The sequence below is a fragment of the Cervus canadensis genome, chromosome 6 (genome assembly GCF_019320065.1).
Source record: "Cervus canadensis isolate Bull #8, Minnesota chromosome 6, ASM1932006v1, whole genome shotgun sequence".
NCBI lineage: Eukaryota > Metazoa > Chordata > Mammalia > Artiodactyla > Cervidae > Cervus > Cervus canadensis.
In genome coordinates this window covers 38,129,911-38,150,101 of record NC_057391.1, presented here as the reverse complement: position 1 = coordinate 38,150,101, position 20,191 = coordinate 38,129,911, and the positions used below count along the sequence as shown (strand labels likewise).

General features: G+C 45.7%; 1 protein-coding gene across 4 annotated transcripts in view; it reads right to left on the bottom strand.

Moving 5' to 3' along the window:
- The window catches only part of MAPKBP1 (mitogen-activated protein kinase binding protein 1), a 53,902-nt gene that overhangs the window by 22,955 nt on the left and 10,756 nt on the right, over positions 1 to 20,191 (bottom strand). For all 4 annotated transcript variants that reach the window (XM_043471549.1, XM_043471552.1, XM_043471551.1 and 1 more), the window contains one exon: positions 4,305 to 4,396. In XM_043471549.1, coding sequence (XP_043327484.1) covers positions 4,305 to 4,396 — 92 coding nt within the window. The remainder of the gene's footprint in view (positions 1 to 4,304; positions 4,397 to 20,191) is intronic.

Genomic DNA, 20,191 nt, shown 5'->3' with positions numbered 1-20,191 from the left:
CCTGGCATCCAATACCTTCCAAATAAGTAACCCTCCTAGGCCAGACCATGAGATCCATTGGTCGCTGCTTCCGAGATGCTCTATGAGACCCACCCGCCATCCACTCAAAGGAATGGGAAAAGAAAATTGGTGATAATAACCCAGTAAATCACATGGTACATGTCTCTCTGCCCAGGGGACTCTGAACATATTCCCTTCCAGGACAAGAAGCAGATCTCACAGGACTCATGAGTCAAATCCAAAAGGCAGGGTCTGAGCCCCTTCCTCTCACTCACCAGGGTGTAGCCACCATGGCTGCTGTTTAGCTACTCAAACAAGTGAATCGATGCCTCCTTTCTTGGGACCTTTGTAGTTGAGGTCTCCACCTGAAAGTGCAGATCTTCACACAGGGATTCCTCTTTGTCACCCAGACAACAGCTCAAAGGCTGGCTCCCACTGAGCCCTGACCAGCCGATCTTCAAGTAGCCCCACTCCCACCCAGCTCCAGGGTAGTCACTTACTGTCCTTTCTGTCACTCCTTCAGAACACTGACCACTCTCTGATATTATCGTGCTCGTTTGTTTGTTTGCATGCTTACTATCTGCTCACCCCACCTTAAACCCCGCAGGAGCAGTGGCACTGCTGTCTGATTCACTGCTCTATACCCTGAAGCTGGAAGAGTATACAGATTAGGTTTTCAGCAAGTATCTGCCACACACGAGTGACGGTATGGATGAACAAGGTCTTCTGGGAAGAACTACAGGGCCCAGTTTCGGGAGTCAGATCTGCTGGGAAGCCAGGAGAAAAGGCATGGAGGGGACTGGTGCCTACGGGTGGCCTCGCACATGACTCACAGCCATCAGGGCCCCGAGTCCAGGCGCCCTCTTTCCTTAGCTCCACCCAGTCTGTCCACCACTCCACACACTCCCTGGCAACCACCCCACACCCAGTGTTTACCACAGAGAGGAAGAAGGTAGCAGCGTGCTCCTTCAGCTCAGCTGCCACTAGAACATGGGCCAGGAGGAGATTCTGCGGCTTCACATGCAGTCCAAAGCCCTGGAGCTGGGTCTCTCAGCGTAGATTCCAACAGGCGCTGAGTAAATGGAGGGCCTCCTCAGGAGAGCGGGCTTTCCCCTCCTCCGCCCGACTTAAACCACCAAGAGGTCCTTTCCTGGCTGCCAGACAGGGCCCCTCGCTTTTCCAGGACACCTCGCACTCCAGCAGCAGGTCTGCACAGAGGCTCTGCACTCAAGCCAGGTCCTGCACTCCGGCATTAGGGGTCAAGAGAAATCCATTCTCCAAACTGACTGACTCCACAGCAGCAACAGGGGCTGGTGTTTGGCTCTAAAGGTCCTGAAACCCTCTAGCAGGGCAGCTAGGGAAGGAGTCCAAGTCAATTATGGGTTTTCAACTAAATTGAGGGCCTCAAAGCTATCCGTGGACCAGCTCGGCCTCCTAGAGCAAGGGGCTTAAAATGTGACAGGTGAGGGGTGGGTTTCCTGTGGGGAAAACAGCAAAGGGAGAGCTCTGGAGAAGAGACGCAAGAGCCACTAAAACTGAAGGGTCTCTTCCCAGAGATTTCAACCTACCTCTGCCTCACACACGTCTCACTCCACCCCACCCTCCCTGAGCTGTTTCATTTCCTTTCAGAAAAACTTTGTTTTGGTTTGATATTTGCCTCTAGGCCTCTGGGAGAATTTTTGGAGCTTTGTTTCTCCTCTTGTTTCTAGGATACCTGAACTGCTCCTAGAGCAACAAGCGCAGTAGGAACTAGAGAGTGGGGGATGGGGGTGGGGGTGAGGATCACCAGGGAAGAAGAGAAGGAAGATGGAGGTGGAGGGGAAGAGCCTGCTGGGCTCACACAGATTTTGGCAGCTCCCCCAGATACCACTGAGGCACAAGGGGAGCTCTAGCACAGAGCAAAACCAAACACCCAGAAAAAAAGCCATTTGCAAAGGGAGAACTCAAAGTTCTAGGAAGTCAAATGGTCAGGAAGTGGATCAGGGCAGTGCCCAGGGCTGGCCCAAGCCAAACACACGCAGGAAACCCACTAGAGGTGACAGCAAGGAAGCTTCCATACACCACCTGGAAGGATGACTCCCGGGCACACGCACCAGGCTGGGGCCTGCCCATAAACAGGAGCACACACCCTTAAAGGCACCTGGGGTCAGAGTAGGTGGGGAAGAGCGGGAGCAGAGCTCCATGCTCCCCAGGGCAGGGACACAGGGCTCAGCACGCCCGGAGCAGCAGCCCCAGCCTCCCCAGTCTGTCCCACATCCAGCCCCCGGACCACCTCCAACAAGAAGGAACCTGGCTTTCCCAGGCCGGGGCAGGCATGAGTGGAATTCCCCAGAGGCAGACTGCACAGGGTATCCAGCAACAGAGATCATTCATCAACTTGCTTCTGGAAATGGGAGGAGGCCAGCTCAGCCCCTGCAGGGTAAAGTCAGCTCAGCTCCCAGTCCCCCAGCACAGACGTCAAATGCCAAAGAGAGACAGACCACGCAGAAGAGACAGACCCCAGAACCCAGGGGCAGAAGGCTCACTGGAATACACTGAGCTGCCCATAAATTGGACTCTTCTCATTCGAAGAGTGGGTAAACAGCTTAGGGGAAAAGCAGCTTTTAAAAATAAGTCTGGTCTCCCCCGCTGCCTTGAGCCATTTTAAAAGAGCTCTGCAGTCAGACGACTTGGGTTGGAATCCCAATACAGACACATACTAGCCGTGTGACCTGGAGCAAACTGTTTTCTCTCTTTGAATCTTAGCCTCCCTCCTCTAATTGAATCTTAGCTTCCCTCCTCTAGTTGAATCTTAGCTTCCCTCCTCTAAAAGAGGCGATGCCTCACAGCGTTGCTCAGAGTATTAAATAAAATAATTCCTGTGAAGTGCTTAACAAAGTTCCTGACACAGAAAAAGTTCTTGATAAAGGTAGGGATGATAAAATTTAAAAAAATAAAGAAATCATATAGCTGATACAAAAACTGCAGGTGTTGCTGTGGAAATCATACTGGGAGTCTTGGCATTCCCAAGTTGATGGAAAGAGGACAGAAGTGGCCATCCTATTTTCATGTTCCAGCAGCAAGGAACAGAGGGTGACAGTAAACCAGAGGCAGGAGAGGCCCCGAATCTCCACAAGAAACACTCTACAGAAGCTGCAAACACCTATGGTTGGGGTTTTCTCATGAACAGGAGCAGAGGAGTGAAGAGGCAGCACAGAAAAGAACACTGACTCTGGAACCTGACCTTTCTGCCAGGGCACTGACATCTGTCAACGTGACCAGAGCAGTCAAGTGATCAGAGAAGCTTTATTCACAACAGCCAAAAAGTGGGAACAATCTGAATGCCCATCAACAGATTAATGGAGAAAATGTGGTATGTCTATATCTATGTCTATATATATCTATATCTATCTATCTACCTATCTGTGTGTGTGCGCTAGGTCACTTCAGTCATGTCTGACTCTTTGGACCCTATGCGTGTGCGCGCACACGCACACACACACACACACACACACACACACACACTGGAATATTACTCAGCCACGAAAAAATAAAATCCGTAAAGTCCATATATGTTTGCAGCAACATAGATGGACCTATTATCACACTAAGTGAAGTAAATCAGAGAATGACAAATATCATATGATAGACAAATATCATATGATATCACTTATATGTGGAATCTAAAAAGATGATACAAATGAACTTATTCACAAAACAGAAAGAGACTCACAGGCTTCAAAAACAAACTTACAGTTACCAAAGAGGAAAGGTGGGGATGGGGGAGGGATAAATTAGAAGGTTGGGATTAACATATACACACTACTATATACAAAGTAAATAATCAGAAATACTGTACAGCACAGGGAACTCAGTAGTATGTGATAACTAATATGGGAAAAGGATCTGAAAAAGGATATTATGTGTATGTATAACTAAATCACTTTGCTGTACACTTGAAGCTAACACAACATTGTAAATCAACTCTATTCCAATATAAAACAAAAATTTTAAAAATAATAAAAACAAAAATGACTAAAAGGTACTTATTAAAGCTACTGGAAACAGTTGGGAGCTGTGTGTCATACAAAGTATAAATCTGTATGTGTGGGCGGGTGTAGGTGGCCAAAGAGCAGGACAGGATGGCAACAAAGACAACAATCAACACGGAGCCTTTATGCGGCCCCCTATCTCATTTATAAAAATGGCACCAAAACATTAACCTGGATGTATCGCCCAGAAGACACCAGGAAACCCTGCCTGCTCCAACTGATTTAGCATAGCTACAAGCTCCCATGCAGTAAGACCACTGCCAAGACACTCACCCAGCTGGATAGGCAACTAAACCTGATCGGGGGTCACAGGCAAGTCCTCTGCCTCCAGACACTGTAATTCCAAGCACCTTCTCCAAGGTCACCTGTGAGAACAAGACAGAGAAGTGTTATGTTATGGACACAGGGCATTGGGAAGTAGGTGTTCTCCCACGCTGACTGCTTTCCTGGTGACCCTGTCTTCTGGAGAATGGGGCTTGTCCAGGTTCTGATTTGGCATAGGCCCCCTGATCACATGCCAAAAAAAGCCAGTGTACATCGCCAGCTTTTAACAGTGATCAAACTGCTGGATCCAAAGAAAAGAAAATGAAGTGGTTAAAACTCAGCTCATGGCCACAGAGGAACAAGTACTCCCCCAATCCAGGAAAATTCCACTTACAAGATAAAGCCCTGGGTCCCCAGACTGGCCTCTTGGGTCTGTGAGACTCAGGGGATGTCACTGATCTTCGTGCCTTGGCAGGCATGCAAGAAAGGCCACTCTCATCTCCCAGAGCCGGGAGAATGTTAGGTATCAATTAGGTGACTCATAATACCCCTGATCTATGCATTCCATCACACTCTTCCCCTCCATCAGATGGCAGCCAGTTCATCCAGACTATAAGCCTAGGAAGCAGAAACATGGCTTAATGCTGTGTTTTGCAAAGCACAGATGCTCAGAGCACTCTAATTATTATTATTAAGCCACAACTCTCACAGAGATGAAAGGGAAACATACGTAAAGTACTCAGAGATTTTCTGAGAGAACATGGCCACAGGAGACATTCACCATCACTCTCATCGTCACTGTTGCTACCCCACACTGTCTGCAGGCCCTGGGACACCTGCTGGACTAACCTCAGATTAGTTCACTGAGCTTTCTCCTAGACGATCCCATGGAAGATTCAGACTGCCCTGTAACCCATCACTACACCTCACCCCTGCTACAGAATGCCTTGCCTGTCACTCCAGGGCCAGTCTCCTCAGCAACACCTGGACCCCCCGCACTGGCCCTCCTCAGGGAGGTCCTCTGTCTTCGTTGGTTCAGATGGCAGGGCTTCGGAATGCAGAATGGCCATATAAACAGGCTAGAGTGTATTCTGTTAAGAATCTTTGGGGCCTTAATAGGGCCTCGTGAACCAGAAACACTTCAGAAGTATTCACATCCATAGCAGGGGGTTACAGGCTCCTAGTCCATGTCAGTTTCTGGAGAGGGAAAGCCCATAGTCACTTTAGTATCTCTCCTTCTTTCTTACTCTCCCAACTGGAGAATTCCAAGTGTTCCTAGAGGGCCAGTTTAAATTCTTATGTCCAAGGACCACTTTAGTTTGAATTATGTTGTAAAGAAATGCCCTGAGGTGGCCAACGATCAAAATACGCTTACTGGGATACTGTAATTAAAGCTATTCCCTCAGAAGGTCCCCAAGAGTCTTCTGTACTTCTTGAGGATGGAGACCAGGAATTCCAACACATGTCTGACAGAGGCAGTTTAGCTCCAGGGCACCATACCGACCCACAGCAACCTCACAAGAGCCAGACTCGCCAGCTACCCTTGGGTCTTTCTGAGGCACTGAACCTAGTGGGGGATAAACTAACTTTCACTTGCTCTAGACATTCTTGATATTTTGCTCTAACATGCCCCTTTACACACTTTTTCTCAGCTTAACAATCCTCCCCCACCCCTGGGCACCCAGTCAACCTTTCTGAAAGGTCTGAGCACTGCACACAGACCGGAGAACACTAAACAACCCTGGGGAAGCCTGGGGGATGCTCAGCTCCTGGCACCGCCCCCTGTCCTGGCACTGTGCCTCTGGCTATTGCTGAGGGAGGGGTGCTCAGGGACATTCCTGCTGCACCAACTGCCTACTGCAGAGAAAGAGGAGCCTGAGGCCAGCATTACCCACATAGATGACAAAGGTCACCAAAGCAAGGGCTGAGCTAAAAAAGCCGCTCAACTCCTATTCTCTCCAAGCTAATCTGATTTCAGGCAAATCCTTTGAATTCATATTTGCATCAATCCCTCCCTTATGCTTCAGCTTTGGTCCCAAAGAATTAGACCAGTCTGTTGGTTCTCAGCTTGCCTTCCCTCTGACAGGAATTTGGGTAGGTGTTTTGTGGGTAGATGATCCAGTTCCACAGAGAATTCATTCTGGAACTAGCTTGGAGTTTTCAGCAGCAATCTAAAGCAGCAAGGAGATGTGCGTTACTCAGACCTGAAAGACCAGTGTTTGTCAAATGATTTTGACCACAACCCATGGTAAGAGACAGTTTACACCTTGATCCAGTGTAAACATACATGCATGTGTGAGCTTGTTCATAAAACTGAAAGTCTCACAGAACAATAGTTAACTCTCGTTGCATGTGATATACTCCAATTTGTATTCTATTCCATTTCACTAAAAAGTAATGCTGGTCTTGGCCCACTTAACTGATTTCATGACCTATAAGTAGACTGGAAGTGGCAGTCTGGGACCCCGCTAAGGCCCATCTCCCCTACTGGGCCTGGGGTTCAGCTGTGGTCCCTGGCACCTTTGTGTTCCTCTGTCACTTTCCTCCTAGGACTCTCGGCAGGAGAGCAGACATCCGGGCTAGGAAACCCCACAGACAGGAGTTCGCCCCGGCTCAAAACTTGGACGATTTTCAAAGGATTTACGAGTTTTGGCTTCTCCTGGCTTTCTGAGCAGCTATCCAAGGGGGGAAAAAAAGGCAGTTTCCTTTGGCTCTGTGGAGGGGGAGGAGCAGGGGAAAAACATTCACGGGCATCAGCTGGTTTTTATTTTATGTTCTAACTCAAACCAGCTTCCTGTTTGCAGGGAGGTTTGGGGCTGAGCTCCACTTTCAAAGGATCTGAGAGCCCAGAGCTCTTGCAGGGCTTCCAACGTCTAGGCTTATCCTGCGAGGCTCCTGGGCAATGGACCTCAGGAACTGACTCTCTCCCTCTCATAAGCCTCTCCATACCCCTTCCTGGGACAGCTTCCATCTACCTTAGGAAATGGAGCCAAGCCTGGACACCCCTTTGCAAACACACCCCAGGCTGAGAAGGCCCAAGTTCAAGCAGCGGGGTGCTACGGTGGCTCGCACTGGCTCAGGAGACCGGCTGTGAACCGCTGCCCCAGCTCCATACACAGTGGGAGCGCACCGGTAACTTGAAATCACCATGACAGGAGCACGGACACCATGAAATCAGACAACGCTACAAGTCGGGCCCCCCTTTGCCCCTCAGAGAGTGTGTAAACATTTACCAATGCAACACCTAGCTTAAGCAACCTTCTTCTCTGCCCTGGACTACGGCTGTAACTCCCATGTCTTCTCTCTGCTTCGGGCCTTGCTTCCTATAGTTTTTTTCTCAACATGGCAGGCCACAGTGATTCTTTTAAGAAAGACAGGAGTTCCTGTCGTTATGCTGCTCAAATGCCTCCAACTGTTCCGCATCCTTAAGTTCAAATCCAACGTCTTTACCCTGGTTTATAGAATCCTGAGTCACCTGGCCTCTGGCTACCTCTCTGACCTCATTTTCTCCACTTCTCCCTCCCTTATTCCACTCCAACCATCCTGGCTGCCTTAAGCGCCCCAAGGAGATTCTAGCCTCCGGTTCTCCGCGTATGCTATTTATTTCTTCCACTAAAATGCTCTTCCCTGAACTACTCACTCAGCTAATTCACTCAGGTCTTTGCTCAAAGGTCTCCTCAGAGAAGGTTTTCCAGACTGGCTTTACTGCTATTTCTCTATACCCAACCTATCCTGCTCTACTTTCCTTCATTGTACTTAAGAGTCAGGTAGGGACCCGACATGGATTCTATCTTTGGCCACATACTTACTGTCTGTCTCCTCTACTGGGGCATGGCCTAAGTTGCTACCCCTTACTGATGCATCCCTAGCACTTTAAACAGTGCCTGGCACAAAATGGGCACTTGATAAGTATTTGATGAATAAGTAAATGCATGGCAGAGGCACTGGCAAGAGTGAAACAACAGAGATGGGGAGCACAAGAAAACTGGGGTTTTCAGGCCAGTCAGCGCTGCCCTCCACAAAGTGTCTAACACTGGGTGTGCAGGAGTTCCCTGGTTGTCCAGGGGTGAGGAGTCAGTGCTTTCACTGCCATGGCACAGGTTCAATCCCTGGTCAGAGAACTAACATCCCTCAAGCTGCATGGCTAAAAAATAATAATAAAGTAAAACTGGCTGCGACAGAAAGACCACGTCTAGATGAGGACGAGTACAAAGGGAGGTTAATGGCACAGGTGACATTTTGCTTCTTAAGCTGATGGTGGGCACACAACTGTTCATTATTCCACATATATTTAGTGTATGTCTTAAATACTGCACAGTAAAAGTTTAAAAGACAGAAAAGAAATGGTCCAGGATGCGATGTGGGGCTCAGCACCTTATGAGCAACATCCTTCTATAGTTTACAACCCCGCCTTCTCTTTATCCTCAAGCCACTTTGCTGACAGCCGCTGACCCAGCAATGTGAGGGGAAGGGTGACAGAGAACTCAAGAATCTGTTTTTACTGGATTTAGGTTTCTCACTTCAGTGCTTGTCAGGCTGTGCTGTATTTGCAATGCTCCCGACACACCACTTCCTTCTGGTGGAAATTTTCAAGGACTACTACACACATCCCTTGTCCTGACTGCTAAGCCTGGCCACAGGTGATAAGAGACAGCCCCCTCAGCCTGGGTCCCTGAGTGACTGATGAACAGAGTGCCCAGGCTGACCCACAGTGAACACAAGCATGAAAGAGAAATAAACTATCTGTTAAGTCGGGCAGATGGTGAGGAGATCGGTATGACCTAGCCCAGCAATTTTCACACGTTTTGGTCTCTCACGTGCTTTGGTTTCCTTACACTCTTAGAAATTATCAAGGACCCAAAGAGCTTTTGTTTATAGAAGTTATAAATATCAATACTGGTTATATTAGAAATTACAATGGAAATACTGAAATTATTTAATTTGTTCAAAAGTAATAAAAAAAAACCCATTTTATGTTAACACTTTTATTAAAAGTAACTTTAGTTTCCAAAACAAAATCAAAAACATTTAGTGAGAAGAGTGGCACTGTTTAACATTTTCCCAATCTCTTTAATGTCTGGCTCAATAGAAAACAACTGGATTCTCATATCTGCATCTGCATGCAATCTGCTATGACATGTTATTTTAGGTGAAGATAAAGAAAATCTGGCCTTATTTGTATATGTAATTGGAAAAGAGGGGACCACAGAGATGCCCTTAAAGGGTTTGGGGGACCCCAGGGATTCTCTGACCACACCTTGGGAACCAATAACCTAGCCCCTCCTGTATACTACAGCATCTCTTCATAGGGAGGCAAGCCTACCAGGATGAGAGTTCTGGCCTCAAGCATCATTTGAGGAAAATGAGGCAGGGATCGGGCCCTACGAGAAAACAGCTGTCCTCAAAGTCAGGGATAGGGCCCCAAGTTCTGACAGGAACTTCAGCTCCAAATCCTCATGGCCCAAATGTCAATGAAATACAGCCCCACAGATACACCAGTCCAGGTAATTGATTCTGGCCCGTGCAGCTGGCACCCTGATACATCGACAGTTCTAGGAACATCAAGGGCAAGTGCAAACTCAGAATTAAGGAGAAGGCACCCCTTCTGGACTCTGCAGTGCTCTCCTCCACATCTGAAACACAGCCTAGAAGCAAGGAGAATACTCAAGTTGTGACCGAGCCACTCCTTGAGCAGGTGGAGAGTGTTGAGATGGAGGAAAGCCTACACCAGCCAGAAAGAGGGTGTCATCTTTCCCCAGCAGCAAGGCTGCAGAAAGGCAGAATTACTACAGACACACTGCAAAGGAAGGCTTGAATGCCCACCCCTCCCAATGTGCGCTAGGCAGGGCACTATTGCATCCTCCTAAGAAAAAGAAGAAAAGCAGAATCATTCCTCACTGTAATGAGATAAAAGGATAACTTCATAATTGCCTATTCCCAAGAGAGAAGGAAAGACTAAAGCCAACTGTTTAAGAGCTCTTCTGGCTCTCATTAAAGTAGATGGAAAAAACAGGTGGCTCAGAGGCAATAGACAGGACTACTCATTCATTCTCCATAGAACAGTATTTTCCAGAATGCAGACTGAAGCCTATTAATGGGATCTGAAATTGATTTAATAGGTAATGAATAGCTAGAACAAAAAATAGACCTCATGGCATGTAGTAATGGTAAGTACTGATCATGAAATTTTATTTCAGGGGTATGTGTGTGTGCACTGGGTCACAATATAAAGCGCACTTCTTAATATGAGTTGTTCTTTAAAATGTGTGAAAGTCACTGGGATGCTGTTAGAGTCCTAAAACGCAGAGTACACAGACTCAACCCTCTATCCTCAAAATCCAATAGGGAAGATCAACGACATACTACAAAGCAATCCAGTATGTGATATGGGTCATAAAAAAGATATGAAGTGCTCCAGGAGGAGGAAGAGAGGTGGTTTCTGAACAGGATCAGGAAAGGGAAACAACGCGCTTTCCTGGAAGATTAGATGGAATGCGACTTGGGCCTTGCAGTGAGGATAGGATTTTGACAGATGGAAATAAAGAGAGAAGGAATTCTCAGTTGAAGAAGCTGCATGAATGAGTTTGGCAGAAGGAAACAGCAGCAACCGTGAAAGCAAGGACTTTCTGTAGGAGAGTTAGGTCAGAAAAGGTACACTGCAACCAGATCAGGAAGGGCCCTGGTTGCCAAACTAAGTCAGGTCTTTTGGAGGCTCTGGGAAGCCCCAGGAGGGTTTCAAACCAGGGACGTAATCAAAGCTATATACATTATTACCAAAGCACAGCTCAGGCAGGGAGCCCAACTAGGAGACTATTATGATAGCTCAAGTGAAAAGTAGTAAGGATCTAGACTAGCAAAGAGACAGTGAGGGCAGAAAAGAAATAATGACAAAGGAGAAAGTGACAAAGCAAACAGAATTGGCAAGACTAAGCACTGTACAACTCTGTAGGAAAAAGACAAAAGACTCAAATTTTGAACTTCAGAGACAGGGAACAAGGCGGTGCTATGAAAAGAAATGGTACCATTATCAGAGAAAGGACCTGGGTCTGGACAAAGGGGGAGGATGGGAACTGCTGATGTCAATTTTAGATGGGTCGAGTCTGTGGAGCTTCAGGAATATTTTGTAGGAACCACAAAACATTTGGGGTTTCCCTGGTGGCTCAGATGGTAAAGAATCTGCCTGCAATGTGGGAGACCCAGGTTTGATCCCTGGGTCGAGAAGACACCCTGGAGAAGGAAATGGCAACCCACTCCAGTATTCTTGCCTGGGGAATCCAATAGACAGAGAAGCCTGGTGGGCTATAGTTCAAGGGGTTGGAAAGAGTCAGACACAACTGAGTGAATAACACTACTACACTACTACAAAACATTCAATTTAGCTTAGCAACATACACACGGAATTGATGCTTGGGAGAGAGGTGAGGACTAGAAACAGATATCTGAAAATTATTCACATGGAAGTGAAAACCACCACTGAAATGCAATGAGATGGGAGGAGACAGAGGGGAGAGAGAGTGAGGCTGGTGGACAGAAATGTGGGGAGTAGCTGTTTTTGGAGTATGGGAACAATGAGATCCCAGGCAGTTAGAGAGGAGAACCAGGAAGCTAGTGAAAGGGAGAGTTACCAGAAGGAAGGGATAGTTAATGTAAGAGCTAAAAAGAATTGAAGGAAGCAAGAATCGGACTCCAAAGCCATCTGCAAAACTGGTGGCACAGAACAGGGTCCCAAGCAGTCCCACCCCCCCGCCCCCAAACACTTGATCTCAGGAACTCTGGGTAAGGCCTTCTAAACTCTTCTGGTGTCTCTCTCTCTAGTCCCCAGATCTGATCAGCCTACACGCTAGAAGAGAGGCACCAGCCAATGAAAGATTCAGTGTGTGGAGGCAAGACAACAGCACTGCTAGGCAGGGCTTCTATGGAGCCCACGGTGTATGTGATTTGGATCTGTCCTTGCACCATCGGTGTGAGGGACTACGAGAGGGAGTCTATGGTGCTCTCTGAAGAAAGCAGCTGCTCCCCCAAGAGAACTAAGAGGCCAGAGCTACAAAAGGCCAGAGTCATTTAGGATTCAGCTGACCTCAGAATGGTAAAGAAACCCCCGCGACTGGGAGGATGCTGTTTTGGTTGCCATGTTTTGTCGCCATCAATTTCTTTCTCCCCCCTTCACCCTTTCTCTACTTCTCAATCCCACTCAATACAAGTTACAAATACCTCAGTTATAAGTCATTCCAGCCAAACTATGGGCTTGCTATTTCTATAAACAAGCATGTCACAGACCTGTCAGAGGCAGAGCCCTCTCCGCCTTTCCCTCCCTTCCTGCAGGTTAAGAATAACTATGCCTGTCTCTTGCCCACACACTACACTCTAATCTCACAAAGCAGATTCTCCATCAGATTCTGAGAATTGCCACTTGTACAAAAGCCACAAAGAAAGTTCAAGGCCAGGAGGCTTTGCTCAGGGACTTAGCCAGCTGGGCAAAGACCCAGTGACCAGCCCTGAGAGGGGGAAGGGGAAAGCAGGTATCAGGCCCAAGCTCACTCGCTCTTGTTTGTTCAGAATGCAAAGGGCCAGCTCGTGAGAGGCAGGAAGAGACACAATGGCCACTCCAAGACTGTAGAATAAACCTTGCCTCTCCACTCTGCTCCTGGTCTCTACCCCATATGGACAATTTCCAGTTCTACTGTCTGTGCCATGAAGTCTCTGAGACAAATAACTTCCACTATGACAGAAAAACCCAGTCCCCTCACTAGAGTTCAAGATTAGTTGGAATTGAGCCAATTCTGCAGTGCTGGGATTAAAACACCCTCAGCAACTAAGGAAGGTGAGTCTGCCACCGTTTGAGAAGAGGTGACCTTAGAAATCCTTTAGCCAATAAGCCCTGGGGACTAGAGAACAGAGGTTCCCAATTCTGCCCCGTCAGTAAAATTACTCAGAGGGCTTACTAAATTTCGTTCACAAAGCAGTCCCTACCTTTTACCCAGACCCTGCCTCTGCAAGATTCCTCATCAATAGCTACGGGAGGGTAGGGTCGGGTGAAGTTGCATATTAAAGCTCTCCAGGAGGGTCTAGTGATTGATCAGGTAGGGAACTATTCAATGAAAGCATTTTGGCTTTTTATTTCCAAATTTCAACCCCTCCTCCTGGGACTAGGGAGAAAACAACATTCCCAGTAGTCTTATTCTTAAGAATATCCGGATTCTTGGGCTGCAAAGGGTCTTGGGCAGAAAGAGGATCTACGACTATACCAGATACCATCTACTGAATGTGTACTCTGTGCCAAGAACTGTGTTAAACACTTTGCAAGATCATCTCATTTAGTACACTTGACAACTTGATGGAGGACTAGTATTGTCTCCATCTCAGGAATAAAGGAGTCAGGTAATTAGTGAATGGAAGAACCAGGATTCAAACATAGGTCTGTCTGGTTTCAGAAACCATGGTGACCAAGGAGGGAGCTCAGGTTCTCCCAAAGCACCAAAATGTTGCCACTTCTGAAAGAGCACACGAGGAAGTCACCGCGTCATCGTGGAGGCAGTGGGGGCAGGTCTGGGCACCAAGACAGGCCAAGGGCGCAGGCGGAAGCAGAGAGGCAACAGGGTCCTCTCCTGCCTGTGTTAATGTTTGTGTTTTTAAAGTAGCAGCCCTTATCAGTAACGTAACTGGGTCGAAAAATGGGTTCTGACCTCTCCTCTCTAACATGGTTGCAGAGAAAAAGAGTAACAGAGGATCTTCCGATGTCAGAGTACCCAACGTGGTCAGAGCTTACCCATGTCCAGCTGGCACTAGAACCTACAGCGTGGACAGCTGACACCTGTTTCCAAGGAAACGGACAATGACAGCGTCAGCAGCATTTTCATGTGCAGATAGAGGAGGAGCTAAGGATGGTATCAGACCTCAGATCAGAAGAGAGGGAATGAGGGGCCTCTAGCCAAACGATTCAAGTATAATATAACCAATAGCCAATTTCAAAGAACAGCTTGAATAACACAGTGCCTGGTACAGGGCAGTATTCCTACCCTCCCTTTGCCTTCCAGTTATCAGAAAGGCAAGGATAGGAGACATCTCAATTTAAGCAACCAGAATAAAGGAAAAAAATTTTTTTTTCCTCGCTAAGGTCAGTCCTTGTTATGACAATACCAGAACCACAAACAAACAAAGCCTTATGACCTAAAAAATTTGATCAAGGAGGGTCTGATTCTTCATTCACCATCTCTGCATCCCTGAGCTTTCTTAATCTCTTGGTTTCCAAACTTTGTAACGAGGGAGAGTACTAACTGTTCTTTATCTGGACTAACTGTGCAAGGCGATTGCGTGTTCTGGGACATGTGGAGTGGAGAGGACGCTCAGTGTCCCTGCCATCACGCCAACTTGCACCATGGGACTCTCCTCGAAGAAGGAAGGTCTCTTCAATGTGTTATTCTCTATAAAATGCTCACTTTGTTTCCACTAGCCTTCCTTGGTGACTCAGACAGTAAAGAATCCACCTGCAATTAAGGAGACCTGGGTTCAATTCCTGGATTGGGAAGATTCCCTGGAGGAGGGAATGGCAACCCACTCCAGTATTCTTGCCTTGAGAATTCCATGGACAGAGGAGCCTGGTGGGTTACAGTCCATGGGGGTCACAGAAGAGTCATGACTGAGCAACTAACACTTTTCTTTCCATTGCTAACACCAACACCCTGGTTGAGGCCTTCAGCACCACATTCCTGGGTATGGCAATGGCTTTCTAATCAATCTCCTAACTGCAGACCCTGCCCTCCCGTCCCCAACCCCTCAGAATAATCCTTCCGTAGTACAGCTGTGATCATGTCCCTACTCTGCTCAAAAACGTTCAGTGACTCCTTGTGCTGTGCTTAGTCTCGCCATTGTGTCCGTCTCTCTGCAACCCCACGCACTGCCGGTGGATTCTTTACTGTCTAAGCCAGCAGGGAAGCCCAAATATACCGGGGTGGGTACCCTATCCCTTCTCCAGAGGACCTTCCTAACCCAGGAATTGAAGCGGGGTCTCCGGCATGGCAGGCAGATTCTTCACCTGCTGAGCCGCCAGGGAAGCCTTCAATGACTCCCTGTGCTGGGCTGGGCTTAGCTGCTCAGTCCTGTCCAACTCTTTGTGACCCCATGGACTGTAGCCCTACAGGCTTCTCTGGTATTCATGGGGATTCTCCAGGCAAGAATACTGGAGTTGGTTGCCATTCCCTCCTCCAGGGGATCTTCCCAACACAGGGATCGAACCCAGGTCTCCCACACTGCAGGCTGACTCTTTACCTTCTGAGCCAATGACTCCCTAATGCCAACTAAACAAATTATAGTGTCTTAGCCTAGAATCCATCTGTCAATGGGCCCTATCATTCTAATTCTATTTCCTTCTACTCACCATATGAATCATGTGCCTTTGTCAATCTGGATTACTCATTATTCTGGAAAGGAGCTCCAGGGCTTTAGTTTATATTCTTCTGCCTGGAATGCCCTTCCCTTCCACCACCCCACAGTGAAACCCTACCCTTCCTTTAAGAACCGGCTCAAATATCACATCCCCTATGATTCTTTCTGTGTTCACCCTGGCCAGAAGTGACTCCTCCCTCCTTGGTATTCTTAGAGCAGCACTTAATTTTCATCATTTACATGGCATGTGTTACTTAGCACCTTGTACAGAAGTTCTTTATGGATATGTCTTCTCTCTCCTACTACTCCATAATCTCCTGGAAGGCAAAGACTGTGTCTCATACAACTCTATGCTTATAGCACAGGGCACAATGTTTAATAGAGTGTATCTGTTGAATCCATTTTTACTTTTTATTTATTTTGGCTGGCTGCACCATGTGGCTTGTGGGATCTTAGTTCTCCAACCAAGGATTGAACCCATGCCCGTGGCAGTGAAAGCATGGAGCTGTAACCACTGAACCATCAGAGAATTCCCTGAAACCACTTTTAGTACTTTAAAAATATTTGTGAATATTCTTTTGTTCATTTTACTTAGTAAATTCTTTAACCTCCTAGAGAATCCCCCACCTATCACAATCAGTCCTAGAAGTTGGAGCCAGAAACAGGATTTTGGTACCTTTCCAGAAAGAGTGGGGAAGGACTAAATGGAATAATCCATGTGCCTTGAATGATTACAAACAAAACACTGTTACCCCTGACTTCAGTAAATACATGCATGGCATGGCTCTTCATAAATCTGACTTAAATTATAATTAACAAGTCCAAAAAAGATTTACTTTTTGCTTAATAAAAGTAACAACTATTATTTAAAAAGAGCTTTACCTGTCCTTTTTAATCAGAAATGGATGTAGCTATGAGTAGTTATTCTGGATGTTAGAATTATGAATGGACTGTTTTCTTCTTTATGTTTCTCTACACTATGTAAAAAAAAAAAATCTTTTCAGAAAGCACATATATTTCAGAAAGTATAAAAAGATATTTTGTTTACCAAAACTAATCAAGGAAATATTTTTAAAGATATCAGAAATGGATTATCTCAAATTCAAGAAGTTAATGATGAATTTGTGGAAAGATATTTTTGTATCTTATTATTAATATTAAAAAAACCAAAGTTTATTATACCAGATATACTTTCAAACAGTTGTACATAAAATGAGTATACAGATTTTTAAATTTAAACATTTTAGATTTAAGTATGAAATACACATGTTTAAACTGGAGAGACTTTTATCTTTATTGTTTTTTTCTACTTACAAAAATAACACAGACTCATTGTAAAAAAATTCCCACATTACAGAAATATAGAAATGTAGACAGTGAATGTCCACCATAATCTACTCTCCCTCCCTGAGGTAACCAATTTTAACAACAATTTGGTATTCATAGCCACACAATTTTTTCTATGCACATACTAACATACATGTTTTAACAAAATATAAATAATCATTAACATAAAAACTGTTGCACAGTTTGCTTTTTGTCACATAATAGGTTTTATATACTCTCCATGTCAGTATATATAGATGGATCTCATTTTTCTCAACAAATACAAGGTATTTCATTTTATGGATGTACATCAATCCTCTATTGATGGTTACTTCAAAGATTTTACTACTGTGAATAATGCTCCCTAACAACAAAAAATTCAGTTATATATACTTTTGTGTGGTGTGAATGTTTGCATAGAATAAAATCCCAGAACTATAGCTGCTAGATCAAGAGATGAGTATGTAAATTTTCCTTCTAATGGACATTACCAAACTGTCCTTTAAAAAAACAGTTAAGTCAGTCTCTGCTTTCACCGACAGTGGAAGGGTATGAGCGCACTTGTTTCCCACCATGTTCATATATATTTTCTTTAAGCAAAAATTATTTAAACAGGTTATTTCAGTCTTGTCCCATATTAGAAACTCAAAACAATAAGTCATAAAACTAAGGCATTTTCACTCTGCCTTTAAATTCTTAGTCTGAAAGGAAGCTCTAAGACTAATTCATTTCCGAAATTATTTCCCAACATAAATGAATTAGCTCCTAAAGAAGAAAAAAGTCCTATTTGTTTCTATAGATGCTATTGCTGTTATAAGCATGCTTATTACTCCAGTGATCTTCAATCAGACACAGTAAATTAGGACTCTCCCCACTCCCGGTTCACTAGTTTGATGTTTTTCCATTCCCAAAAAACATATCCATAGGCCTGAAATAAATTACACAGTAGTTAGTATCAAAAAGAATATTTGCTAAGCCATTCTTTTTGGTCCTTAGTTAAAGCATGGTTGGTACAAGTTAACATTGGCAAGGAAAAGGACACAACATAAAGGTGCAAGGGAGGATGATTTGATGTTGGAACAGAAGTTGAACCTGCAAAATAAGACTTCTCACAAATGGAAACTTGAACGAATATCTGGCCAGCAAATCAGAAACAAATTCCTGGATATTCTAGAAATCTATGGACCCTGATAACACTAGCAACCCCATAATAGCTGTAACCTTATTTAGCTTTTATCATGTGCTTTCACATTCATTAAACCTCATTTAATCCTCACAACAGCCCTGGGAGGAAGCTGTAAGTATTCCAGTTTTACAAACGAGAGAGAAATGAGAGTGCCCTCAGGAGTGAGGAAGCTGTCCCACCAGGCCCCACTATGCTCTACCACCAACCCCCCCACACACCCACACCCACTCCCAGCATGCTACTGCAAGTATGGTGGGCATCACTTGGGAGCCTGGTGGTACTGCAGAGTCTTGGGGTGGGTCTGAATCTCAGCCTGCATTTCAACAAGGCCACTGGCCTCTTGCCCCCACCCATTAACTTGTCTATACCTTAACTCCTGTAAGCCCTGTTCAGCAGCCATTTCAGGGTTTGCTAGGAGGGAAAGTCTCTACCACAGTGGCATGGTGGCCTCAGAAGGGAGACCAAAGCAGCCTGGGGAAAGAAGGACATCCTAAGGAGAAAGGCCATGTTTAGAAAAGTCAGCAGCAGGTTATTATGTCATATGAAAACCATCATGCTGTGCAAAGATACTGTATTTTTCCAGCTAGAAGCTGACCAATAGCGTCAGGGTCCCAGAGGCTAGCAAGCCCGCAGCCTGCCTGTTGCATGCTAAATCCTGACAAGCAGCTGCTTGCTTTTCTCCAGGCAGTAGTTGAGTGACGGCAAGAGTCAAGGTTTCTGAGCATGCTCCCAACTCCTCCTTCATGATCACAAAGTAGCGTGGGGCTTCCCCTCCTCAGGATTAACTAGGCCAGCCGCAGGAAAGCATGCATTAAGATCCCATGCTTTTGCACCCCTGATGTTATCACTGTTGCCTACTTGAGGAAATAAATCAAGATAATTCAAATTTTACATCAAGTGAGGCAAGGCACTTGCTCAAGGAACTTAGCAAACCTGGAGCCTGCCCAGCCAAACAGAATCAGGTGGGCAAATGATGTCGTTTTTGCTCATTTTCATGTTCACTGAACCCCAACTATCATCATCCAGGTCAGCCCCGACACAGGATATTCTAGATTCAGTTTCTTTCACAGAAAACAGGCATTTCAACTCAGTGACTCTCCAAAGCTTCAAAGACAAGGTCAGTTTGCACATGGACAGTTACAAGGTAACAGAGGTGGAGAACTGGGGTGAGAGGGAGAGATCTGGGGTAGGCAGTCCTAGCAAGCCATCAGGAGAGTAAGCTACGTAAATCAACTGCCATCTAGGAACAAAACAGTTTAAAGCCTCATGACACTCCCCCTACACACACACACACACACACACAACCAAGGCATCTGCTGGTCTCCACTTCACTCCCCCACCTCGCTCCAACCCCGAGAAAGAAGCAGCAACTGCTTGTGGCTTATGATCATCTGGAACCACACAGCTGTGCCCTGTCATCTTGACATTCGTGGACCCACAGAACCCCACAAGCTGTACATTTTCTAAGGATACCACAGGATGAGAAGCTGGGATACAGTCCAGGAAATCTGGAGTTGGGAGTGGGAAGAGGAGCAAGGACATAGAGGGACAAGGGTTAATGAATGATGGTTCTAAAACAACAGTCTGAGAAGTTAATTAAACTAATTTTACAGGGAATGTTGGGGGGAAAGTATGTTTTTTAAGGTATTGCTCTTTTCCAAGCTGATCACAGATGTGACACTTGGCTGCAGCAATACTAGGCATATTTCTGTGCTCAGTGTTATGTTTCACACATGAAGATTCCCTGGGAGGAGTACAGGATAAAGATTAAGATCAGGCTTTGGAGTTAAGACAGCCAAGATTTGAATCGCAGCTCAGTCATCCAGTGGATATATAACCACCTCTCTTAGCATCAGCTTCCTCATTTCAAAATGGAGATAGTAACAGTACTTACAGTAGGGTGGTATGAAACTTAAATAATGTATGTATATACTTAGTACAGTACACAGCAAAAAGCTCAATAAAAGCCATTATTACCACTACAAATATTGTATTTCTCGTA